This window comes from Blennius ocellaris (assembly GCF_963422515.1).
Source record: "Blennius ocellaris genome assembly, chromosome: 1".
Classification (NCBI taxonomy): domain Eukaryota; kingdom Metazoa; phylum Chordata; class Actinopteri; order Blenniiformes; family Blenniidae; genus Blennius; species Blennius ocellaris.
The window spans coordinates 4,702,726-4,723,980 of record NC_137650.1 but is presented as its reverse complement, the minus strand read 5'-3'; the positions used below and the strand labels follow the sequence as shown (position 1 = coordinate 4,723,980).

The 21,255-nt window shown below is 45.9% G+C and overlaps 2 protein-coding genes across 2 annotated transcripts in view; both read left to right on the top strand.

The window, feature by feature from the left end:
* itfg1 (integrin alpha FG-GAP repeat containing 1) overlaps positions 1 to 1,552 on the top strand; it is a gene marked incomplete at its 5' end in the record, with an annotated part of 222,107 nt that extends 220,555 nt beyond the window's left edge. Inside the window, one exon of the mRNA XM_080520248.1 lies at positions 498 to 1,552. Within this exon, the coding sequence (XP_080376374.1) occupies positions 498 to 557 (60 nt within the window). The 3' untranslated portion in view covers positions 558 to 1,552. The remainder of the gene's footprint in view (positions 1 to 497) is intronic.
* A 2,120-nt stretch (positions 1,553 to 3,672) lies between these two features.
* neto2a (neuropilin (NRP) and tolloid (TLL)-like 2a) overlaps positions 3,673 to 21,255 on the top strand; it is a gene marked incomplete at both ends in the record, with an annotated part of 33,387 nt that continues 15,804 nt past the window's right edge. Inside the window, 4 exons of the mRNA XM_080520237.1 lie at positions 3,673 to 3,718; positions 12,501 to 12,557; positions 13,715 to 13,858; positions 17,698 to 17,946. Of these exons, the coding sequence (XP_080376363.1) occupies positions 3,673 to 3,718; positions 12,501 to 12,557; positions 13,715 to 13,858; positions 17,698 to 17,946 (496 nt within the window). The remainder of the gene's footprint in view (positions 3,719 to 12,500; positions 12,558 to 13,714; positions 13,859 to 17,697; positions 17,947 to 21,255) is intronic.

Genomic DNA, 21,255 nt, shown 5'->3' with positions numbered 1-21,255 from the left:
ACTAACCTACTAATATTTGTTGTTACTTTAATTTAGGCTACTGGTCACATTGGTGGTGGACTGCAGACCACGGTGATCTATGAACTGCTTGTTGCAGCTTGTCTGGAAACAACACACACACACGCACACACACACACACACACACACACACAGCTAAGTTTGAATGTGTGGTGCTGGGCATAACGGCAATTTAAAAAAAGACAGACTAAATCTAAAAAAAAAAGTATTGTGCCTTTGGGAAGAAGAGTGGCTGGAAGAAGTTTTCAGAGTCGTAGATTCAGAATCACTGCAAAAACTTCTCAAAAGAAAATATCAGAATCTTAGAATCTGAGATTAAATTCATTGTTCTAAAATTGTATTGTGTGTGTGTGTGTGTGTGTGTGTGTGTGTGTGTGTGTGTGTGTGTGTGTGTGTGTGTGTGTGTGTGTGTGTGTGTGTGTGTGTGTGTGTGTGTGTGTGTGTGTGTGTGTGTGTGTGTGTGTGTGTGTGTGTTTCAGAAAGCGGACGACAGAGAGAAGAGGCAGGAAGCTCATCGCTTCCACTTTGATGCCATGTGAAGGAAGAGCAATGCATCATGGGAGACCCCCCATCCCCACCCCACCCCACCCCCTGCTCTTCCTCCTTCTGCCCAGGCTCCTCCCCCTTTTGCACAGGCTCCTCCCTTCTCTACCCAGGCTCCTCCCTCTTCACACACTCCCACTCAGAATCATTTCCAGGATCCTATTATCGGGCCTCATTCGCCCCAAAACGTTTCTTTTGGATATTTTTCTGTCCTGGAGTCAGAAGTGAAATATTTATGTCCCGTTTGATTTGTTCATGGCGGCGTTCAGAACAGGCGCTGGAACAAGGCCGTGGAGACGCCTGCATTTTCTGTCTGATCCACACTTCAGCTCAACGGGCTAACAAACCAGTCTCACACTGTCCACTCAGAGTGTTTCTGTCCTCTCTGAATGTTTCTTTCCAATGACAGTGTCTCTGTCCATTCACAGTGTGTCTATCCATTCACAGTGTGTCTGTCCACTCATGGTGTCTGTCCATTCACAGTGTGTCTGTCCACTCATGGTGTCTGTCCATTCACAGTGTGTCTGTCCACTCATGGTGTCTGTCCATTCACAGTGTGTCTGTCAATTCATGGTGGCTGTCCATTCATGGTGTCTGTCCATTCACAGTGTGTCGGTCCACTCAGTGTCTCTGTCCACTCACAGTGTCTGTCCAGTGCAGAAACGCCTCCAGACCAGGTGTTGTGATGTTCCTGTTCGTTGTTCTCAGTTGGACCACAAGGTGGCAACATCCTTCTGAGTATTGATTGATCTTCCTGTGAGCTGATTGGATCACTCTGGACTTTGATCCTGCAGATTCATTTCAACTAAAGTCAACTTGTTCCTTCATGTTAATTAACCACCACTCTGTTCATGCTGTTTGCACTTTTTTTTTTTTTATGATGGATTAAGTGTGAGTGAGTTTAATTTATTGGATTTTCTTCATCTGGCTTGCAAACGAATGTTGAAGTTTCTCGATGTGTTTCTGTAATGAGGTTGACAATAAAGGTTTCTTGTGCTTCAGCTGCTGTGGATGACTTTCCTTCAGTCCCCGTTCACACCAACAACCACAACCCGGGATGTTGCTACATCATAACGGAGCTCGGAGTCTCTGCAACGCTCACTTTTTCAATGTTGAACTTTTCTTTCATGCTGGCGACTCCTCCCAGCAGAGACAGCCGGTGTGGGAACCAGATCTGTCCTGGTGGGGCTTGTTCCTGTGCCTACCGAAGACGTCACACACAATACGGCAACTCTACATGGACAAACTACAAAACGGGATGGCTGGATAGATAGATTATACACAGAAAGAAATCCCCAAATGTGCATAATCAAATAGGTTACGTTAAGGAAATGTGCTTGGTGCACACAAAAAAAAACTTGGAAAGTACATAGAAGGGAAAGGTACAAGGAAGAGGGGGGAAAAGACATATCTTCATGATTATCAGACCGAGCTTCACCAGACACCTTCAGTGTCTCCTGAAGTTAAACCAGACACCTGAAGTTAAACCAGACACCTTCAGTGTCTCCTGAAGTTAAACCAGACACCTGAAGTTAAACCAGACACCTTCAGTGTCTCCTGAAGTTAAACCAGACACCTGAAGTTAAACCAGACACCTTCAGTGTCTCCTGAAGTTAAACCAGACACCTGAAGTTAAACCAGACACCTTCAGTGTCTCCTGAAGTTAAACCAGACACCTGAAGTTAAACCAGACACCTTCAGTGTCTCCTGAAGTTAAACCAGACACCTGAAGTTAAACCAGACACCTTCAGTGTCTCCTGAAGTTAAACCAGACACCTGAAGTTAAACCAGACACCTTCAGTGTCTCCTGAAGTTAAACCAGACACCTGAAGTTAAACCAGACACCTTCAGTGTCTCCTGAAGTGAAACCAGACACCTGAAGTTAAACCAGACACCTTCAGTGTCTCCTGAAGTTAAACCAGACACCTGAAGTTAAACCAGACACCTTCAGTGTCTCCTGAAGTTAAACCAGACACCTGAAGTTAAACCAGACACCTTCAGTGTCTCCTGAAGTTAAACCAGACACCTGAAGTTAAACCAGACACCTTCAGTCTCTCCTGAAGTTAAACCAGACACCTGAAGTTAATCCAGACACCTGAAGTTAAACCAGACACCTTCAGTGTCTCCTGAAGTTAAACCAGACACCTGAAGTTAATCCAGACACCTGAAGTTAAACCAGACACCTTCAGTCTCTCCTGAAGTTAAACCAGACACCTGAAGTTAAACCAGACACCTTCAGTCTCTCCTGAAGTTAAACCAGACACCTGAAATTAAACCAGACACCTGAAGTTAAACCAGACACCTGACGTTAAACCAGACACCTGACGTTAAACCAGACACCTGCAGTCTCTCCTGAAGTTAAACCAGACACCTTCAGTCTCTCCTGAAGTTAAACCAGACACCTTCAGTCTCTCCTGAAGTTAAACAAGACACCTGAAGTTAAACCAGACACCTTCAGTCTCTCCTGAAGTTAAACCAGACACCTGCAGTCTCTCCTGAAGTTAAACCAGACACCTTCAGTCTCTCCTGAAGTTAAACCAGACACCTTCAGTGTCTCCTGAAGTTAAACCAGACACCTGCAGTCTCTCCTGAAGTTAAACCAGACACCTTCAGTCTCTCCTGAAGTTAAACCAGACACCTTCAGTCTCTCCTGAAGTTAAACCAGACACCTTCAGTCTCTCCTGAAGTTAAACCAGACACCTTCAGTGTCTCCTGAAGTTAAACCAGACACCTTCAGTCTCTCCTGAAGTTAAACCAGACACCTTCAGTCTCTCCTGAAGTTAAACCAGACACCTTCAGTCTCTCCTGAAGTTAAACCAGACACCTTCAGTGTCTCCTGAAGTTAAACCAGACACCTTCAGTCTCTCCTGAAGTTAAACCAGACACCTTCAGTCTCTCCTGAAGTTAAACCAGACACCTGAAGTTAAACCAGACAGGTCGCTGCTGCTTCAGGACATTCAGAGGCATAAAACCACTCGTGTTTACCTCACATAGCCACGTTAACTTACCATGAAGCTAACTGAGAAAACTAACTAAGCTTCTAAACTTATTTACACTGTGACGATGGAAACTTGCAGCCAGTAATAATACGAAACGTCATCACAGCCAATCATGATGTGCAACGTCATCAGCAAGGTGCAAGTCCCGCCCTGGACGGGTTCCAACTTCTGAGCCACGAACTGCTGCTACTGCGCATGTGCACCTTCGCTGTGGTAAATAGTTCTTGTGCTCGTAACAAACACAGCGGACTAACACAATCCTTTTCAGCGTTCGTATCATTGTTGTGTGAACGGAGTCAGAACATCGCCTTGTTACATGCCACACTTTTCTGAAGCGAACGAGTTGTTGTCACGTTTCACGTTGTCATGGAAACGGAGCCCGAGTCTCTCCTCCACTCGACTCAGGAATAGACAGAATACAATCCCTCCTCCCCTCCTTGGAGCTGCAGCTCCACACTTGGAGAGTATTCTTCCTCCCTGAGGCTGCTTTCCAAGAATGTTCGTTTTGTTTCAGGAAGCTGGAGGGAGAAACTCGATAATCGTCTGTAGATTCTCTCATTAGCTAAATTTGTAGCAGAGGTGAAATTAAACTGCCTTTTATATTCCTGGGGGTCCCGGGGGCCCCTCCAGCAACACACACACACACACACACACACACACACACACACACACACACACCTATCCTGCTCAGCAGAGCAGGATAGGTGTGTGTGTGTGTGTGTGTGTGTGTGTGTGTGTGTGTGTGTGTGTGTGTGTGTGTGTGTGTGTGTGTGTGTGTGTGTGTGTGTGTGTGTGTGTGTGTGTGTGTGTGTGTGTGTGTGTGTGTGTGCGTGCGCGCGCGCGGTCAGAATATTCTGGCAGAGTGACAAAATAAAAGATGAAATATTTTGAGGTTTCACAATTCATTGATTTTCTTAATTTTTTTTTATCATTCATCAATTGATTGATTCAGTCAGTCAACCTGATCGAAGCTGCTTTTTTATTTTAACCTGCAGATTATAAATTCACTCCCACTCTACAATGAACACAGAAATGCAAACACAGGTATTCATATTTCAGTAGATCTCCATGAGTCCAGCTCTCTGTATTTTAAGATTTTATTGTATCTGTAATTATAACAATAGTTTCAAACAATAAAGGAGACAGGGTTGATTTATTAAGACAGTTTCAAATAAAAAAATTATGTATTCAATTGTGAGCTGTTTGTTTTGATTTTATTTTCCAATATATGGTGTAAAATTGATCTAGATACATATTTTTAATGTGAAGAAACGAAGGTGTCCTGATGAAAGAATAATTCAATTTTGACTGGATTTTTAAAAGCCAGGTGTTATATTTATTAAATGATCTATAAGTTGTAATATAGAAGATGTTCATTAAAATTTTTAGTTTAAACAAAAACAGGAACTAAATGAAACAAATGACTTTTCTGTTTGAAACTATAACTGAGTTACAGCAGATCCAAACTGTGCAATTACTGAACTCAAATTCACTTCCCTTTATATTTCTCGAACAAAAACCAAATAATTTCCTATTAATGAAAGCAGCAATTAATTTATTCACAATAAAGAATATTGTTTCTCCAAGCACGTTAAAAGGAGAACGGGTTTGTATCGTGGAAGAAGGCTAAAGTTAAACATGTCTCGAAAAATGAGTCCTGTCTTTTACCATCAGTTATCATTATTATATGAAGTCGTGTGTTTCTCAGCCTCCCAGCTCATAAATGTCACTGGCTGCACTTTTTTAAATGTGATTGTCCCTCAATCTTTTATTTGTGAGAAAATGCAGGAAGTTGAATCTGTGACTAATTTAACTTCAGTCTGATTTCTCTGCGCCTCGAACAGTTTGTTAGTTCAAACACGAAGGAGAGCAGACAGAGGCTATTCCTCCTCCTCCTCCTCCTCCTCCTCCTCCTCCTCCTCCATCTCTCTCTCTCTCTCTCTCTCTCTCTCTCTCTCTCTCTCGCTCTGGATCCCTCCCTTCCTCCCTCTCTCTCCTCTTCTCAGTTGCGCGTCAGGTTTGTTCCTTTCTCCTCCACATGTCTTCTCCTGGTTGCTCGGGCTGAAAGCTGCTGCTGCTGCTGCTGCTGAGGATGAGGATGAGGATGAGGATGAGGGTGAGGGTGAGGATGGTACCAGGCTGAAGGCTCTCAGCTCGCTGTCCTTGCTTCCAGAGCTGAGCGGGTCTCGGAGGAGGAGCGCGGGTCGTCGGTGCCGCGGCTTTCCGGAGCGCAGCTCCGCGTCATGGATTTATTGCTGCCGGAGGAGAAAAGTTGGATTTGCTGAAGGTGTTCGTGAATCCGCGATGAGCAGCGCAGGAGGACGTGTTTAGAGAGCTGCTTCTGGTTCAGCGTGGACTTGCACCGTGAGAGGAGATGCTCAGAGGTGAGGCGTGAGACCCGAGCGGCGGCGCGGCGCGGCGCGGCGCGTCGACCTCCGGAGCTTTGGCTGAGTCTAAACCTGCTCTGATTTCAAGACGTGTGTGTTTCATGACATGAATGGAGGAAAACACATTGTCATTATGAGGCGCTGAGCAGCAGCGATATTCTGTAATGACATGTTTTCTCTCATCTTGAGTCCACTCAGTGCGCACTATGTCCATCCAGCTCCTCCTCTCCATCCTCCCCTGGTCCTCTTCCTCCTCTCCTCCTCTGGTCCTCCTCTCTATCCTCCTCTGGTCCTCCTCTCTATCCTCCTCTGTTCCCCCCCTGGTCCTCCTCTGGTCCTCCCCTGGTCCTCCTCTCTATCCTCCTCTGGTCCTCCCCTGGTCCTCCTCTCTATCCTCCTCTGGTCCTCCTCTCTATGCTCCTCTGGTCCTCCCCTGCTCCTCCTCTCTATCCTCCTCTGGTCCTCCCCTGGTCCTCCTCTCTATCCTCCTCTGGTCCTCCTCTCTATGCTCCCCTGGTCCTCCTCTCTACCCTCCCCTGGTCCTCCTCTGTATCCTCCTCTGGTCCTCCCCTGCTCCTCCTCTCTATCCTCCTCTCTAACCTCCTCTAGTCCTCCCCTGGTCCTCCTCTCTAGCCTCCTCTGGTCCTCTTCCTCCTCTGCTCCTCTGTATCCTCATCTGGTCCTCCTCCTCTCCTCTTCTGGTCCTTCTCTCCTCTTCCTCCTCTGGTCCTCTGTATCCTCCCCTGGTTCTCCCCCCCTCTTCATCTGGTCCTCTTCTCCTCTGGTCCTCCTCTCCTCCTCCTCTGATCCTCCTCTCCTCCTTCCCTGGTCCTCTGGTCATCCTCCGTTCCATGAGGTGGGCTGTAGCAGAGGTCTCTCTCCTCTTCCTGATAGTCTATCGGTTCCACACCTTAAGGACTTTGCAGCAGCCGACGGCTGGTTTGAATCTGCTGTGGAGACGAAAGAGGAGAGAAAGGAGAGTGAGGGGAGAGAGGAGTGAGAAGAGTGAGAAGAGAGTGAGGGGTGTGAGGAGTGAAGCAGTGAAGCAGCCCGCAGGATTCATAGTCATCCACACCAGAGGTCAGGGAGTATTTGAAATCCACAAAAACCATCAGGAGACATGAAGCGCTCGAATTCAACATGTCAGCAAGAACAAGCTCTGCTGTGTGTGAGGACCAGCACACACACACACACGCACACACACACGCGCGCGCGCGCGCACACACGGAGTCGCAATCAGAAAATACCTGCTTCATTCCAGTCGAAATATTCACATCTGGTTAGTTTCCCAGCAAATTGTGTGTGCGTGCGTGTGATTTTATAGCTAAAATCAATTAAAGGAAAAATACTGAAACTGCTTAAATCACTTTAAAAAGGGAAACGTACAATTGCTCAACAAGGTGAAATTACAAAACTGGACAACCAAAAAAGGAAAACAAATATTAAATAACGAAAACAGGTTAAAAAGTTAAACTTTACTGTTTCACATTTTACTCATGGAACATCATGAAAACAAGCTTTCTGTCGGTGCATGCAAACTCTACATATTGAACTCCTTTTAAAGCTTCAACGTGGTTTGTGGCTCCAGATGAGTTTGAATTTGCAGAAAGTTCAAAGACAAAGAAAAAAAATTGTTTTGCAGGGATCTGATGTGGATCAATACGATCAATATGATTTTATAAAGTGATGAGAATGATGAAGATGGAGGCGTGAAGTGCACTCTCATAAAGACACACACACACTGATTCTCAAACTGTAGTAGACTCCGTCCAGAGTAACACGAGCACCCTCTAGTGGACGAAAGTCATATTCTTAATCCTTCACTTAACCAATCACAAACATTTTCATTATGTTTGCTATAAAGACTGTGTGTGTGTGTGTGTGTGTGTGTGTGTGTGTGTGTGTGTGTGTGTGTGTGTGTGTGTGTGTGTGTGTGTGTGTGTGTGTGTGTGTGTGTGTGTGTGTGTGTACAGCCCTACATGTTACTTCTGCACAAAAATAAAGGAGACATAATGAAGAGGCTGCACCCCCCCCTCTCTCTCTCTCTCTCTCTCTCTCTCTCTCTCTCTCTCTCTCTCTCTCTCTCTCTCTCCCTCTCCCTCTCTCTCTCTCTCTCTCTCCCTCTCCCTCTCCCTCTCCCTCTCCCTCTCCCTCTCCCTCTCCCTCTCTCTCTCTCTCTCTCTCTCTCTCTCTCTCTCTCTCTCTCTCTGTTACTTATCACTGTCTTGTCCACATGTCTTGTCTTCTGTTCTAATCCTGTTTCTGTCCATTCTTTCTGTCTCAAGCTCCCACAGGCTGCAGATTAATTAATTGATATTGTCTTGTTTAATAACGGTTTGAAACTCAGCCTGAATAAGTGTGACCACTTGGAAATTTCCACTGTTTAGCATCTTTAAATAAAATGAAAATCTCTAAAAGCATCTACATTTCTTGTTGTCACAAACTTCACTTCATCCGCATGAAATGTTCGCATGATGTTATAATACTGCTATTAGCAGAGCCATGCTAATGAAGTGATCCTTCCTATTCCAGCTGTTAATTTAGCACCTGGTGCTTCTCAAGTGTTTCCTCTTCTTTGTTCTGATCTACTGTGGTGGACCCTGGCCTCCATGGCCCTTGATTCTGATCTACTGTGGTGGACTCTGGCCTCCATGCCCCTTGAGTCTGATCTACTGTGGTGGACCCTGGCCTCCATGGCCCTTGAGTCTGATCTACTGTGGTGGACCCTGGCCTCCATGGCCCTTGAGTCTGATCTACTGTGGTGGACTCTGGCCTCCATGGCCCTTGAGTCTGATCTACTGTGGTGGACCCTGGCCTCCATGGCCCTTGAGTCTGATCTACTGTGGTGGACTCTGGCCTCCATGGCCCTTGTACTGCATGATTAGTCCCTTGTGTTGTCTGCCAGTCCAGCATTTTACAAGTCCTGAAGCCTCGCGATAAGCCGTGTTTATAGTGACCTGTGGACAGAAGAGATCCTGCTGGTGAGTGTCAGTTCTCTAGATCCTGCTGGAGTGTCAGTTGATCCTGCTGGTGAGCGTCAGTATACTAGATCCTGCTGGTGAGTGTCAGTAGATCCTGGTAGTGAGTGTCAGTACTCTAGATCCTGGTGGTGATTGTCAGTGTACTAGATCCTGCTGGTGAGTGTCGGTTCTCTAGATCCTGCTGGTGAGTGTCAGTTGATCCTGCTGGTGAGTGTCAGTACTATAGATCCTGGTGGTGATTGTCAGTGTACTAGATCCTGCTGGTGAGTGTCGGTTCTCTAGATCCTGCTGGTGAGTGTCAGTTGATCCTGGTAGTGAGTGTCAGTGCTCTAGATCCTGGTGGTGACTGTCAGTAGATCTTCCTGGTGAGTGTCAGTGCTCTAGTTCCTGGTGGTGAGTGTCAGTAGATCCTTGTATTGAGTGTCAGTGCTCTAGTTCCTGGTGGTGAGTGTCAGTACTCTAGGTCCTGGTAGTGAGTGCCAGTATTCTACATCCTGCTGGTGAGTTTCAGTGGATCCTGGTATTGAATGTCAGTACTCTGGGTCCTGCTGGTTAGTGCCAGTACTCCAAATCCTGGTGGTGAGTGTCAGTGCTCTAGATCCTTGTAGTGAGTGTCAGTAGATCCTAGTGGTGAGTGTCAGTACTCTAGATCCTTGTAGTGAGTGTCAGTACTCTCGATCCTTGTGGTGAGTGTCAGTAGATCCTTGTGGTGAGTGTCAGTGCTCTAGATCCTTGTAGTGAGTGTCAGTAGATCTTGGTGGCGAGTGCTAGTACTCTAAATCCTTGTGGCGAGGGTCAGTAGATCCTGGTGGTGAGTGTCAGTACTCTAAATCCTTGTGGCGAGTGTCAGTAGATCCTGGTGGTGAGTGTCAGTACTCTAAATCCTTGTGGTGAGTGTCAGTAGATCCTGGTGGTGAGTGTCAGTACTCTAAATCCTTGTGGTGAGTGTCAGTAGATCCTGGTGGTGAGTGTCAGTGCTCTAAATCCTTGTGGTGAGTGTCAGTAGATCTTGTTGGTGAGTGTCAGTACTCTAAATCCTTGTGGTGAGTGTCAGTAGATCCTGGTGGTGAGTGTCAGTAGAGCCTGGTGGTGAGTGTCAGTACTCTAAATCCTTGTGGTGAGTGTCAGTAGATCCTGGTGGTGAGTGTTAGTACTCTACATCCTTATGGTGAGTGTCAGTAGATCATTGTGGTGAGTGTTAGTGGATCCTGGAGGTGAGTGTCAGTAGATCCTGGAGGTGAGTGTCAGTAGATCCTGGTGGTGAGTGTCAGTAGATCCTGGAGGTGAGTGTCAGTAGATCCTTGTGGTGAGTGTCAGTAGATCCTGATGGTGAGTGTTGGTAGAGCCTGGTGGTGAGTGTCAGTAGAGCCTGGAGGTGTGTCAGTAGATCCTGGTGGTGAGTGTCAGTAGATCCTGGTGGTGAGTGTCAGTAGAGCCTGGAGGAGTGTCAGTAGATCCTTGTGGTGAGTGTCAGTAGATCCTGGTGGTGAGTGTCAGTAGATCCTGGAGGTGAGTGTCAGTAGATCCTTGTGGTGAGTGTCAGTAGATCCTGGTGGTGAGTGTCAGTAGATCCTGGTGGTGTGTCAGTAGATCCTGGTGGTGAGTGTCAGTAGAGCCTGGAGGAGTGTGAGTAGATCCTGGTGGTGAGTGTCAGTAGATCCTGGTGGTGTGTCAGTAGATCCTGGTGGTGAGTGTCAGTAGAGCCTGGAGGAGTGTCCGTAGATCCTGGTGGTGAGTGTCAGTAGATCCTGGTGGTGTGTCAGTAGATCCTGGTGGTGAGTGTTAGTAGAGCCTGGAGGAGTGTCAGTAGATCCTGGTGGTGAGTGTCAGTGGAGCCTGGAGGAGTGTCAGTAGATCCTGGTGGTGTGTGTCAGTAGATCCTCAGTGTACAGCATGATGTGATGCATGTAGAGCAGTGGCTGGTTGTTTCTCCTGCAGCCCCTGTCTCCACAGCCAGTGTGTGTGCTGGTCTGACTGGGTGAGGAGAAGCCACAGTGGTGACACTGCATCCCCTGTATGTGATCATATACAATGTTATTTTGGTTGCTTTGAACTTTCCAACAGATTTTTGTTGCTCATAGATAACATGGTGAACTCCTAGTAAAGTTAATATTCAGATATATAATGTTATACTCAACACAGATTATATGCTGACAAGTCGAAATCATACACATATAGGAATAAAACCTCACAATACTACACACACTGTGTGAGACGGTTTCTATCGGCAGTTCTTCTAATGTTCAGTACAAACTACACACATCGTACAACAGTAATTACAGTTGAACTATACAGTTTATGCTTGTATAAAAGTGAACCTATTCTTTATCTCACAAAGTCACAGAAATGTTTTATGACTTGACATGATTTAGTTATGGTACACCATGATACAAATAATCTGACCTTATAGGCTGTAAATAGAGAAATACAAGTTGATCATTATGAAACATCTGGAATTGATTTCTAATCATCTCACAGTTTTTATCCCATTGATGACTTTGAAGCACATAATGATGATTTCTTTGTTTTGCAGTGTTTGATTAATTATATTTCAATATTTAAAAATTGATATTAATCTTTATGTTTATTCCTGCTCACTATGGCAGATTTTAAAGGTCCCATATTATACTAAATCGACTTTTCTGTGCTTTAAACATCATAAAGGTGCTATTTGGGGTTCATATACATCCCCAAAGTGGTTTTTACATTGATTCCCTCAAACTTGAGTTCACAACGATCTTTCTCTGTTCTCACTGGTGGGGGAGCTCAACGTGTTGATTCAATTTGATGACGTGGCACCACCTTGCTGACGGCACAGAGCTGGAGAAGCCCCGCCTCCAGGAAGATTGACATGCAGAGAAACCAAAACAAGACACACCCACAAATGTGCCATGGAGTGCAGCCTCTTCTCTGCACGCTATCTCAGTCTATGCTGCTTCACACTGAACGCTGCTGTTTTTGTTGCTGTCGATAACTTTTTCACCTTCATGTCCACTTGGAGAAAATGTTTTTTCGGGTGAAAGTATGTGTCCACACTATTTGGCTTTCCGAAAGAAGAAGCACAGCGGCGAATGTGGCTGGACTTTTTTTTTCTTTTCCACAAAGAATCTATTTGTTTGCGAGCGACACTTCACCAAAGAAGCTTCCAGAACTACGGTACTTTGAAACTGGACTTACTCAGAAGCTCATCTTGAAACCTGCTGCTATTCCCACAATAAAAGACGCTAACGAGGCGCCGAGATCTCTAAGTACAATACTAAAACTACGAGCGTGAGCTGCTGGCTCCGTCACCGAGGGGGTGGGAGGAGGAGGCTGTGAGCTGGGCTGCAGTCTCCGTGCGGGCGGGGGAGGCAGAGGAGCTGAGAACCACCCGTTTCATGAGAGGTGACGTCAGCTCAGTCCAAGAAATAGCTATAATTTCACAGGTTTTGAGTGTTGTATACTGTATCACCCAAATTATTATCCCACATGAGCATAAGATGGACTGTGAAACATGAAATATAGACAAATATGGGTCCTTTAATCAATAGTACTCCTGCTGATTTTTGTGATGTGTAATCTGTGTGTTTCAGTGTGGATACTCTTCTTCCTGATAGAAGAAGGCTTCGCTCTGGCACAGAGAACTAAAGGTGAGTTCAAACACAAGCACACTTCACTTATAGTTCACGTTTCAGAGGAGCAATCCACTTGCCTCCTCTCTGATCCCATACTACAGCTCATATAATACAATCAGCAATCTGTGATGTGATCGATACGAAGAAATATGACTTTGTACAAAATCCTATTATGTGAGGGGAACCCTGAAATCATGTCGTGAGAGGAAGCAGCCAAAGGTAAAATGACCCCAGGAGAAATTGTACTATTTTTTTACACTGATTCATGAATTGTTGTTCTCTGAGTTTTCCTTAAAAAATTAAAAAAAAAGCCAAAAATAACAGTTTTAGGCCTTCATGTCACTTTGTTACCTCTGAAGTAAATCATCAATATTTACTTTTTACTTTTTTTTTTTTTTTTTGCAGTGGTGTGTGCTCCCGCATTAGTGTTGCCAGATCAGATTGACAATTTTCAGCCCAATCACATCTTAGAAACCGCTCATTCCAATAAAAATCAGCCGAAACCACAAATTTGCATGTACCATGAACCAGCCCAATGTATTTTTTTCCCACCTGACGTAAACAAAAATAGCCAAATTTGGCCGAAAACCACCCAATCTGGCAACACTGTCAGTGATTTCCTCAGTGATGTTGCTATCTGACAGGCTAGCTAGCATCAATATGACCTCACGGCTAATATGCTGGCGATGCTAACTTGGTTCCACAAACAAATGTGGCGTCGGCAAAGGTATCCGCTTGAGCAAGTGTCCGTGCTCCTACATTCATGTGCTCGGTCTCATTGAAATGTTGGCACAATACCAGCTGGTCAACATCCCAGGCTTTAACACCCCTACCAACAACAACAACAACAACAACAATATAAATAACAATAGAAGAAGAGTTTTGTTTTTATCAGTTGGAAAACAATCTCTATAAGCTATTAAAAATGTACAAACTTTGATATAAAAACAGACTTGAGAAGTGCTTTAGTATTTATCCTGATGCACAGACATGTTGTGATCATACCTCTTAATCATCATTTCCATCTGAACCGAGCCAGTAGATCTCCCTCCTGCCCCGCCCTGTACTCACCCCGCCTCTCCTTCATGCCCCACCCTCCCTCTTTCCACCTCTCCCACCAATCCTTTCCTCATCGATCCCAGAAACAATAATTGTTCTGTCTTCTCTCCCAGACTCCCCGAGCGACCATGGCGGTCAGAGCCCCAACCAGAACGAGTGTGGTACCTGGGTCCGCAACATCAATGGAGGGGTTTTCACATCGCCAAACTACCCCAACACCTATCCACCCAACAAGGAGTGTGTTTACATCCTGGAAGGTAAAGCTGGGCTCCTCCTTCATCACCTCACCACAACCAGAACAAACTGAACCTGTGATTCTCTGTCTGCCGGATGTTGCCCGAAACATTTACCTTCCGTTTGTCTCACCACACTGAAACTGCATCCTGAAAGGATGGAGAGTGATGCATTGTGGGTAGAACCTCAGTCATAGTGCTGCTGTAGGTGTTTGCATTTGGATGGACGTCACTGGTCAAGGGATGTGTTTACTGAAGGAACGTGATAGAAATGATCATTTGACTCATCACTGAGCTGTGATGGATCGTCATTGAGGCTCTGTCTACATGACGATGCTATTTCATGTGATCGCATCATTTTTGGCTGATCAATCACACGGCGCAGTGGCCCTGAAGTACAAACCACAACAACAAATGACTAAACACAACAACAAATTAAAAAACACAACTGCAAGTTAAAAAACACAAGAACAAATTTAATCTGCTTTTTCAATTTGTTGTGTTTTGTGATTTGTTGTTGTGTTTAGTGATTTGTTGATGTGTTTTTCAACTTGCAGTTGTGTTTTTTTTTTTTTACTTGGAGTTGTGTTTTTCAATTAGTTCAGGTTTTTTAAATTTGTTGTTGTCTTTTTTATAATTTGCTGTTGTGTTTAGTGATTCGTTGTTGTGGTTTGCACTTCATGGCCACCATATTTTAGGAGCCTGAAAACCGTTTATTTTGAAAACGGGTTCCAGAGTGGGGAGATTTTAAAACTCTGCCTCGACTTTGAAGCGTAGACAGACAATGATGTCATCACCCCATCTCTCGCCCCGATAACCTCCCCTACCTTGTCCGGGACGTCATTTGACAACAACATGGTGGACCTCATGCTCTAGATCGAGCTGCAAAAGCTACTGATGCCACTTTAATAAGGTCAGATATTAGATTTCTCCAAAATGAGAATGTGCAGATGTCTTCTCTGTGTCTTTGGGGTATTTCTGTGAGTTGCAGCACCACTTAAAGGCCTGGCACATGTCCTACATTGTTTTGAGTCATGTTCATAGTGTGGATGGGATTCTTTCCTGAAGAACATGGGTCGAACAAAGGTTGTGTTGGCTCATGTGCTCGTAGCCAGGGTCTGGGACTGAAGCTTCAGCTTCAGAAACATCGCATCCATCAAAGACGTTCATGCCGGGAGCGTGGGGAACATCCTGGTACAGCTGCAGGAGAGGACATCTGCCGTCCTGCTCCATGTGTGCTCTCATAGCTTCTTGTCCACGCTCAGCTCGAGTGCGCCCCCTGTGGACAGAACCAATTGCAGCATGCGTCCGGACACCACAAATGGAACCTATCATTTGCTATTGTTTGGACCTTGAATAGTCACATTCACATCAGCGCTGCAGAGTCGAGCCTTTTATTCAGAGACAGAGATCCACGTGTTTGCTGCAAGAGCAAATCAGATATCTTTGTGTCATAATTTGGGGTTAGTGAGGCTCATTGATTGTGTCATGTCTTCCGAGTTCATCAGCTCAATAGACTGACTGATTATATGTTCGTGTGTGTGTGTGTGTGTGTGTGTGTGTGTGTGTGTGTGTGTGTGTGTGTGTGTGTGTGTGTGTGTGTGTGTGTGTGTGTGTGTGTGTGTGTGTGTGTGTGTGTGTGTGTGTGTGTGTGTGTGTGTGTGTGTGTGTGTGTGTGTTAGAGGAAGTAGAGTGTATGAGCAGCTCGTTGAGGCAGAACACAGAGGTTGAAATTCACACAGGCATAAAGGAATCTTTCCACTGGAGAAAAGTGTCATACAGTCACAAACACAGACACACACACACACACACACACACATGTGTGTGTGTGTGTAGTTGTGCAGTCAGAGTGTTTCTCTGTAGGTTTAATGCTCACATGCATCTTTCAGTTGGATGTGTGCCTGAACACTTCTTTATGTTTACAAGAAAATACTTGCTAGGGGTGTTTAGATCAGTTAAGGGGAGTGGAGTAGAAAGGCAGCTTCCGCATGATGTTATTTCTAACATCTGCTGTAAAATACATTAAAATGTTGTAATTTCTCACATTTTGCAGCATGTGGTTTTGATGCTAATTCTAGTGTGTGTTATGGTAGATCTCTCTGTGTTGTGATACACACTACACAAATGAATTCATCATCTGGGGTTGGGCTCTTCCAGAACCAACTGCACCAGGAGCTTCGAACCCTCAAGAAACAGTTCAAGAGAGCTGCTGAGGAAGACAAGCAACCATTAGTAGAGCTGCATAGCATCCTGTGGAAAAAGCTGACAACCCTCTGCAGAGCAGAGTGGCACAGGAGGCGGGGAAGAGCGAGAGCGAGGAAGCAAGCGGCCTTCATTGCAAATCCCTTCTGATTTGCTAAACAGCTGCTCGGGAACAAGCGCAGTGGCCGGCTTGAATGACCACGAGAGGAAGTGAATCACTTCCTCCAGAACACCATGAGTGAGCCATTGAAGGGACAAGACCTAGGACCCAACAAAGCGCTCATGAGCCCTGCCCCACCAACAGCAGAGTTTAAGTTGACAGAGCCTAGTCTGAAAGAGGTTGAAGAAGTCATCAAAGCAGCCTGCTCAGCATCTTCCCCGGGCCCGAGCAGTGTACCTTACCTTGTCTACAAGTGCTGCCCAGAGCTTCTCCAGCTTGAAGGTGATTTGGTGAAGGGGGAGAGTGGCCAACCAGTGGAGTGCGCAGAGGGGGTTTGGATTCCCAAGGAAGAGGACTTGAAAAACAACAATCAGTTTCAGATGATCTCTCTACTGAGTGGGGAAGGGAAGGTGTTATTCAGCATCGTCTCCCGAAGACTGACCGAGTTCCTCCTCAAGAATAATTACATCGACACATCAATGCAGAAGGGTGGGAACCCTGGAGCTCCTGGCTGTATAGATCACACTGGTGCAGTCACACAGCTCATCAGAGAGACTCATGTGAACAGAGGCAACCTTGCTGTGTTGTGGCTGGACCCGACCAACACCTACAGGTTCATCCCACACAAACTAGTGGAGCTTGCGCTACACCGCCACCATGTTCCCAAAAAGATCAAGGACTTAATCCAGGATTATTATGATAATTTCAGGCTCAGGGTCACTTCTGGGTCAGTAACATCAGACTGGCATCGCCTTGAGGAAAGGAATAATAACAGCTTGTACCAACTCCGTTATCTTTTTTGCACTAGCGATGAACATGGTGGTGAAGGTTGCTGAGGTGGAATGCAGAGGGCCGCTATCCAGATCAGGCGTTTGACAGCCCTCTATAAGAGCCGACATGGATAACCTTACCACCAGAACAACATCAGTTCCAGGGAGCAGGTGGATCTTGCAGGGATTGGAAAGACTCATCACATGGGCCAGGATGAGTTTCAAGGCCTCCAAATCAAGGTCCATGGTACTGAACAGGGGGAAGGTGGTTGATAAATTCTCAATCTCAGGAAATCACACAGAAACGACAGTTTCCACAAGCTTTGACTGAATTCATCATCATAAGTGTGTTGAACTCAATTTCTTCATTTAATAAGGGCTACATGATGTGCGAATATGTAAGACTTCCCGCAGACAGTCGACTGTTCAGGTGTTCAGCAACCACAGCTCCAATGTGTTTGTCTTTCACTTGTTTCTCTACATCGAATTCGTATTTCTCATTGTTTCTTATTTTTGGTCATGTCCTCGTTAAATGCTGAAGCAAACCTACTCTACTCATTTCCCTCTCTTGTTACGTATATATTCTGACACTAATTGAATTATAATCATGTCTTCTGGTTTGATATCTGTAGGTGATGTCTTTTAATAACAGTTACTATAAAGTCTTTGAAATATTCATAATCTGTGAATGAACGTTGACTGTGACTCTTTCTCTCTCCTGGTGTTCAAAGCTCTCCCCAGACAGAGGATTCAGCTGGCCTTTGATAAGAATTACTACATTGAGCCATCCTTCGAGTGCCGCTTCGATCACATTGAGATTCGAGATGGACCATTCGGGTTCTCGCCGCTCATCGATCGCTTCTGTGGAGGGAAGAACCCGGGTCTCGTCACCTCAACAGGCCGCTTCATGTGGATCAAGTTCACGAGCGACGAGGAGCTCGAAGGCCTTGGCTTCCGCATCAAGTACACCTTCATCGCAGGTAAACAGGGGCGTGTGTTTGTGTGTGTGTTAATTTAATGTTTAAATATTCTGTAGTTTGTGGCAAGGCCAGAGATTAGCAACGAGGGGTTATACAAACACCCTCTCCTCTCCTCTCCTCTCCTCTCCTCTCCTCTCCTCTCCTCTCCTCTCCTCTCCTCTCCTCTCCTCTCCTCTCCTCTCCTCTCCTCTCCTCTCCTCTCCTCTCCTCTCCTCTCCTCTCCCTTTCCATTTCCGGTGGGTGTGAGTTGTGGTGGTGGAGTACGAGTGGCGCGGAGTTTGAAGTGCTTTTTCTCTCCCTATGTTTTTTTTCCATCTGATCTTTTCTTTTTCATCTCTGTACATGAGCAGGTAAGTGTCATTTATACATTCTGAGTGTTGTTGAGTGATCAGGGTTTTTTTTCCCCGGTGGGTTTCTGGAGGAATGGCGTCCTCCGAGACGCCACCTCCGTCTGTCCGGCAGGGAGTATGGATAGTACCGCAGGATAGTAGTGTTACAGTTGAGGACGTTTTGCTGGCTGTCGGGGACCAGGTAGGACATGACAATATCATTTTCGCATCGCGAATGAATAAGGATGTGGTGGTTTTCCTCAGCGAAGAGGCTCAGGTGCTCCTGCTGGTAGAGAGCTAAGTGTTTATTGAGGACTTTGTTCAAGTTTTGCCGCTGTCAGTCCCATCAACTCGGGTCACCGTGTCCGGTGTGCCGCCGTTTATTCCGAATGAGGCACTTGAAATCGAGCTTCGGAGGTTCAGTAAGTTTGCTAGCGGATTTAAAACAGTGAATTTAGGATGCAAAAATCAGAAGCTCAAGCATGTGAAGTCACTGAGATGACAGGTTTTTATGTTCCTAGATTCACCCTGTCAAACTCTGGAAATTTCTTTCAGGGTGAAGTATGGTGATGTTTCCTACAAGGTTTTGCCAGCTCAGGACAGTTAAACTGTTTCGAGTGTGGAAATGTGGGACACAAACAGGTTGCGTGTCCATATAGGAAGCGGGGGGGCGGTGGCCGCGGATGCCGAGTCACGGGTGGAGTCGCCAGTGGTTCGCACGCAGCGTGCCCTGCCGCGGCTGTCTCCGAGGACGTGTCCGGTGCGGAGCCTGGGGATACGTCTGGGCCTGTGTGTGTTGATTCTGTGCCCGAGGAGCGCGGTGTGAAGCAAGCAACCGCTCACTACTGATACGGATGAAGCGTGTGTTCATCCAAAGCGACAAGCTTCTGTGGAGCCAGAGAACCTGAGCAACTCTCAGTCTGCTCCCACTGACACCCAGCCTCCGGCTGCAGAGGCTGAAGCCTCAACAAGCTCTGCAGGCTTGTAGAATGTCCCTATCAACAATGTGTTTCACAACCAGGCGTCATGCGACGGGGATATGGAGTACGAGTCAGGATCAGACACTGCGTCTCTGTGTGAAAACAACAGATATACAGATGATCTCTATTCCCTAGAGCATATTAACAACTTCCTGGATATAACATACAAAAAGCCAGTTAAGGTCAGTGATTACTTTAGTGACACAGATACAATCTGTAGACGTCTTACAAAGACTTGTTGGATCTGACCTACTTGATGAAAAAAGCGGTTTCGGCTTAAAAAACACATCACCACGCTCAGAAGGTTAAAAACTGACAGACCTGCAAGAAAAGCCAAGAAGTTATAATGACCATGTTTCACCTGGTGTTTTCCCCTCTTTACTGTTGTCTGCTCTTGTTCTGCTGCCTGCTCCTCATTTCCCATCTTTCCATGCAGAACCTAAATGTAGGATCTCTACACATCAATGGTGGAAGGGACAGACAGAAAAGTATTTTAATATCTGAAATCTCTTCTCAGAAAAGGGTAATGTGTTTTTTTTATTAAATTTTTTTTTACAAGAAACGCACACGGTTCCATCAGAAGATTGGGGTAGATTGGGGTCTATGGTGAGGGAGTTCATACTCTCTCAGCCATGGTACCAATTTCATGCAGGGGTAGCTGTTGTGTTTCGACCATCTGCTACGGCAACACTTTTATCTTCCACTGAAGTGGTGAAGGTTCGGCTCCTAGTGGTCAGGGTGGAAATACATAGCTCTGTTTTTTGTTTTGCTAATGTCTACGCCCCAATCAGGTTCCAGAAACAGTAGCTTTTTTGAAACTACTAAAAAATGAATTCACTAACTGTCATCATGAGAGGCTAATTTTGGTGGGGATTTTAACTGCACCCTGGATTTTACAATGGACACGACAGGTGAGGAGCCCCACCCACAGTCAACCCAAACACTCAAAGATATCATCACACATGGATCTGTTAGATACATGGAGGGTCAAGCATCCACAGTCCAGACAGTACACCTGGGTGAGGGCAGGCAACAACAGAGTCAGTGCAGCCAGACTAGATAGGGTGTATATCTCCCAAAGTCTCAGTTCCAGACTAATTCATAGCAACATCAGTCCAGTTGCCTTCACTGATCACCACCTCATCACTATAGATTTGGTTAGCTCGCCAGGCAGGAGGGTTAAATCTCACTGGTTTTGTAACACATTACTGCAGGACAGCACTTTCTGCCACAATTTTGAGCTGTTTTGGGAGCAATGGAAAGGAAAGAAGGGAGAATTTACTTCCGTAAAAATGTGGTGGGAGGTTGGGAAAGCAAAAATCTGTGTTTTTTGTCAGCAACACACCTCCCATTCTACGGCAAAAATCAAGGCAGCCGTTCAGGAGCTTGAAATCAGCATCAAAAACATTCAGGAAGGCTTAAGTAGGAACTCTGATCCTACTATGGGAAATCAGCTACAGGAAAAGAAGCTTGAGTTGAGCTCCTTCCTGCAGGAGAGAGTGAAGGGAGTACTGGCCAGGTCATGTTTTCTCCAGCTAAGAGAGATGGATCCCCCGACGTCTTTCTTTTTTAGTCTGGAGAGAACTGTGGCGCAGAGGAAGCAGATGACCTGCCTGAAGCTTCCGGGAAGCAGGGTGACCACGAGCCCGGTGAAGATGAGGAGGCATGCAGTGGACTTCTACACTGAATCTCTTCAGGGCTGAGCAGTGTAGCATGGAGTGTCGGGAGGAGCTTCTGGAGGGGCTTCTTCAGCTCAGCCCGGAGGAGAAGGCTGCCATGGACAGTGAGCTGACTCGAGAGGAGCTGACGGTTACTATCAGACAGTTGTCATCAGGATGGGCTCCCGGGATCAATGGTCTCTCTGCTGACTTTTTTAAACACTTCTGGAACATTCTTGGACCTGAGCTACTTGCTGTCCCGATGGAGTGTTGCAGAGCAGGCTGTCTTCCTGTTTCCTGTAAACGGGCTGTACTTTCCCTTTTGCATAAGAAGGAAGACCT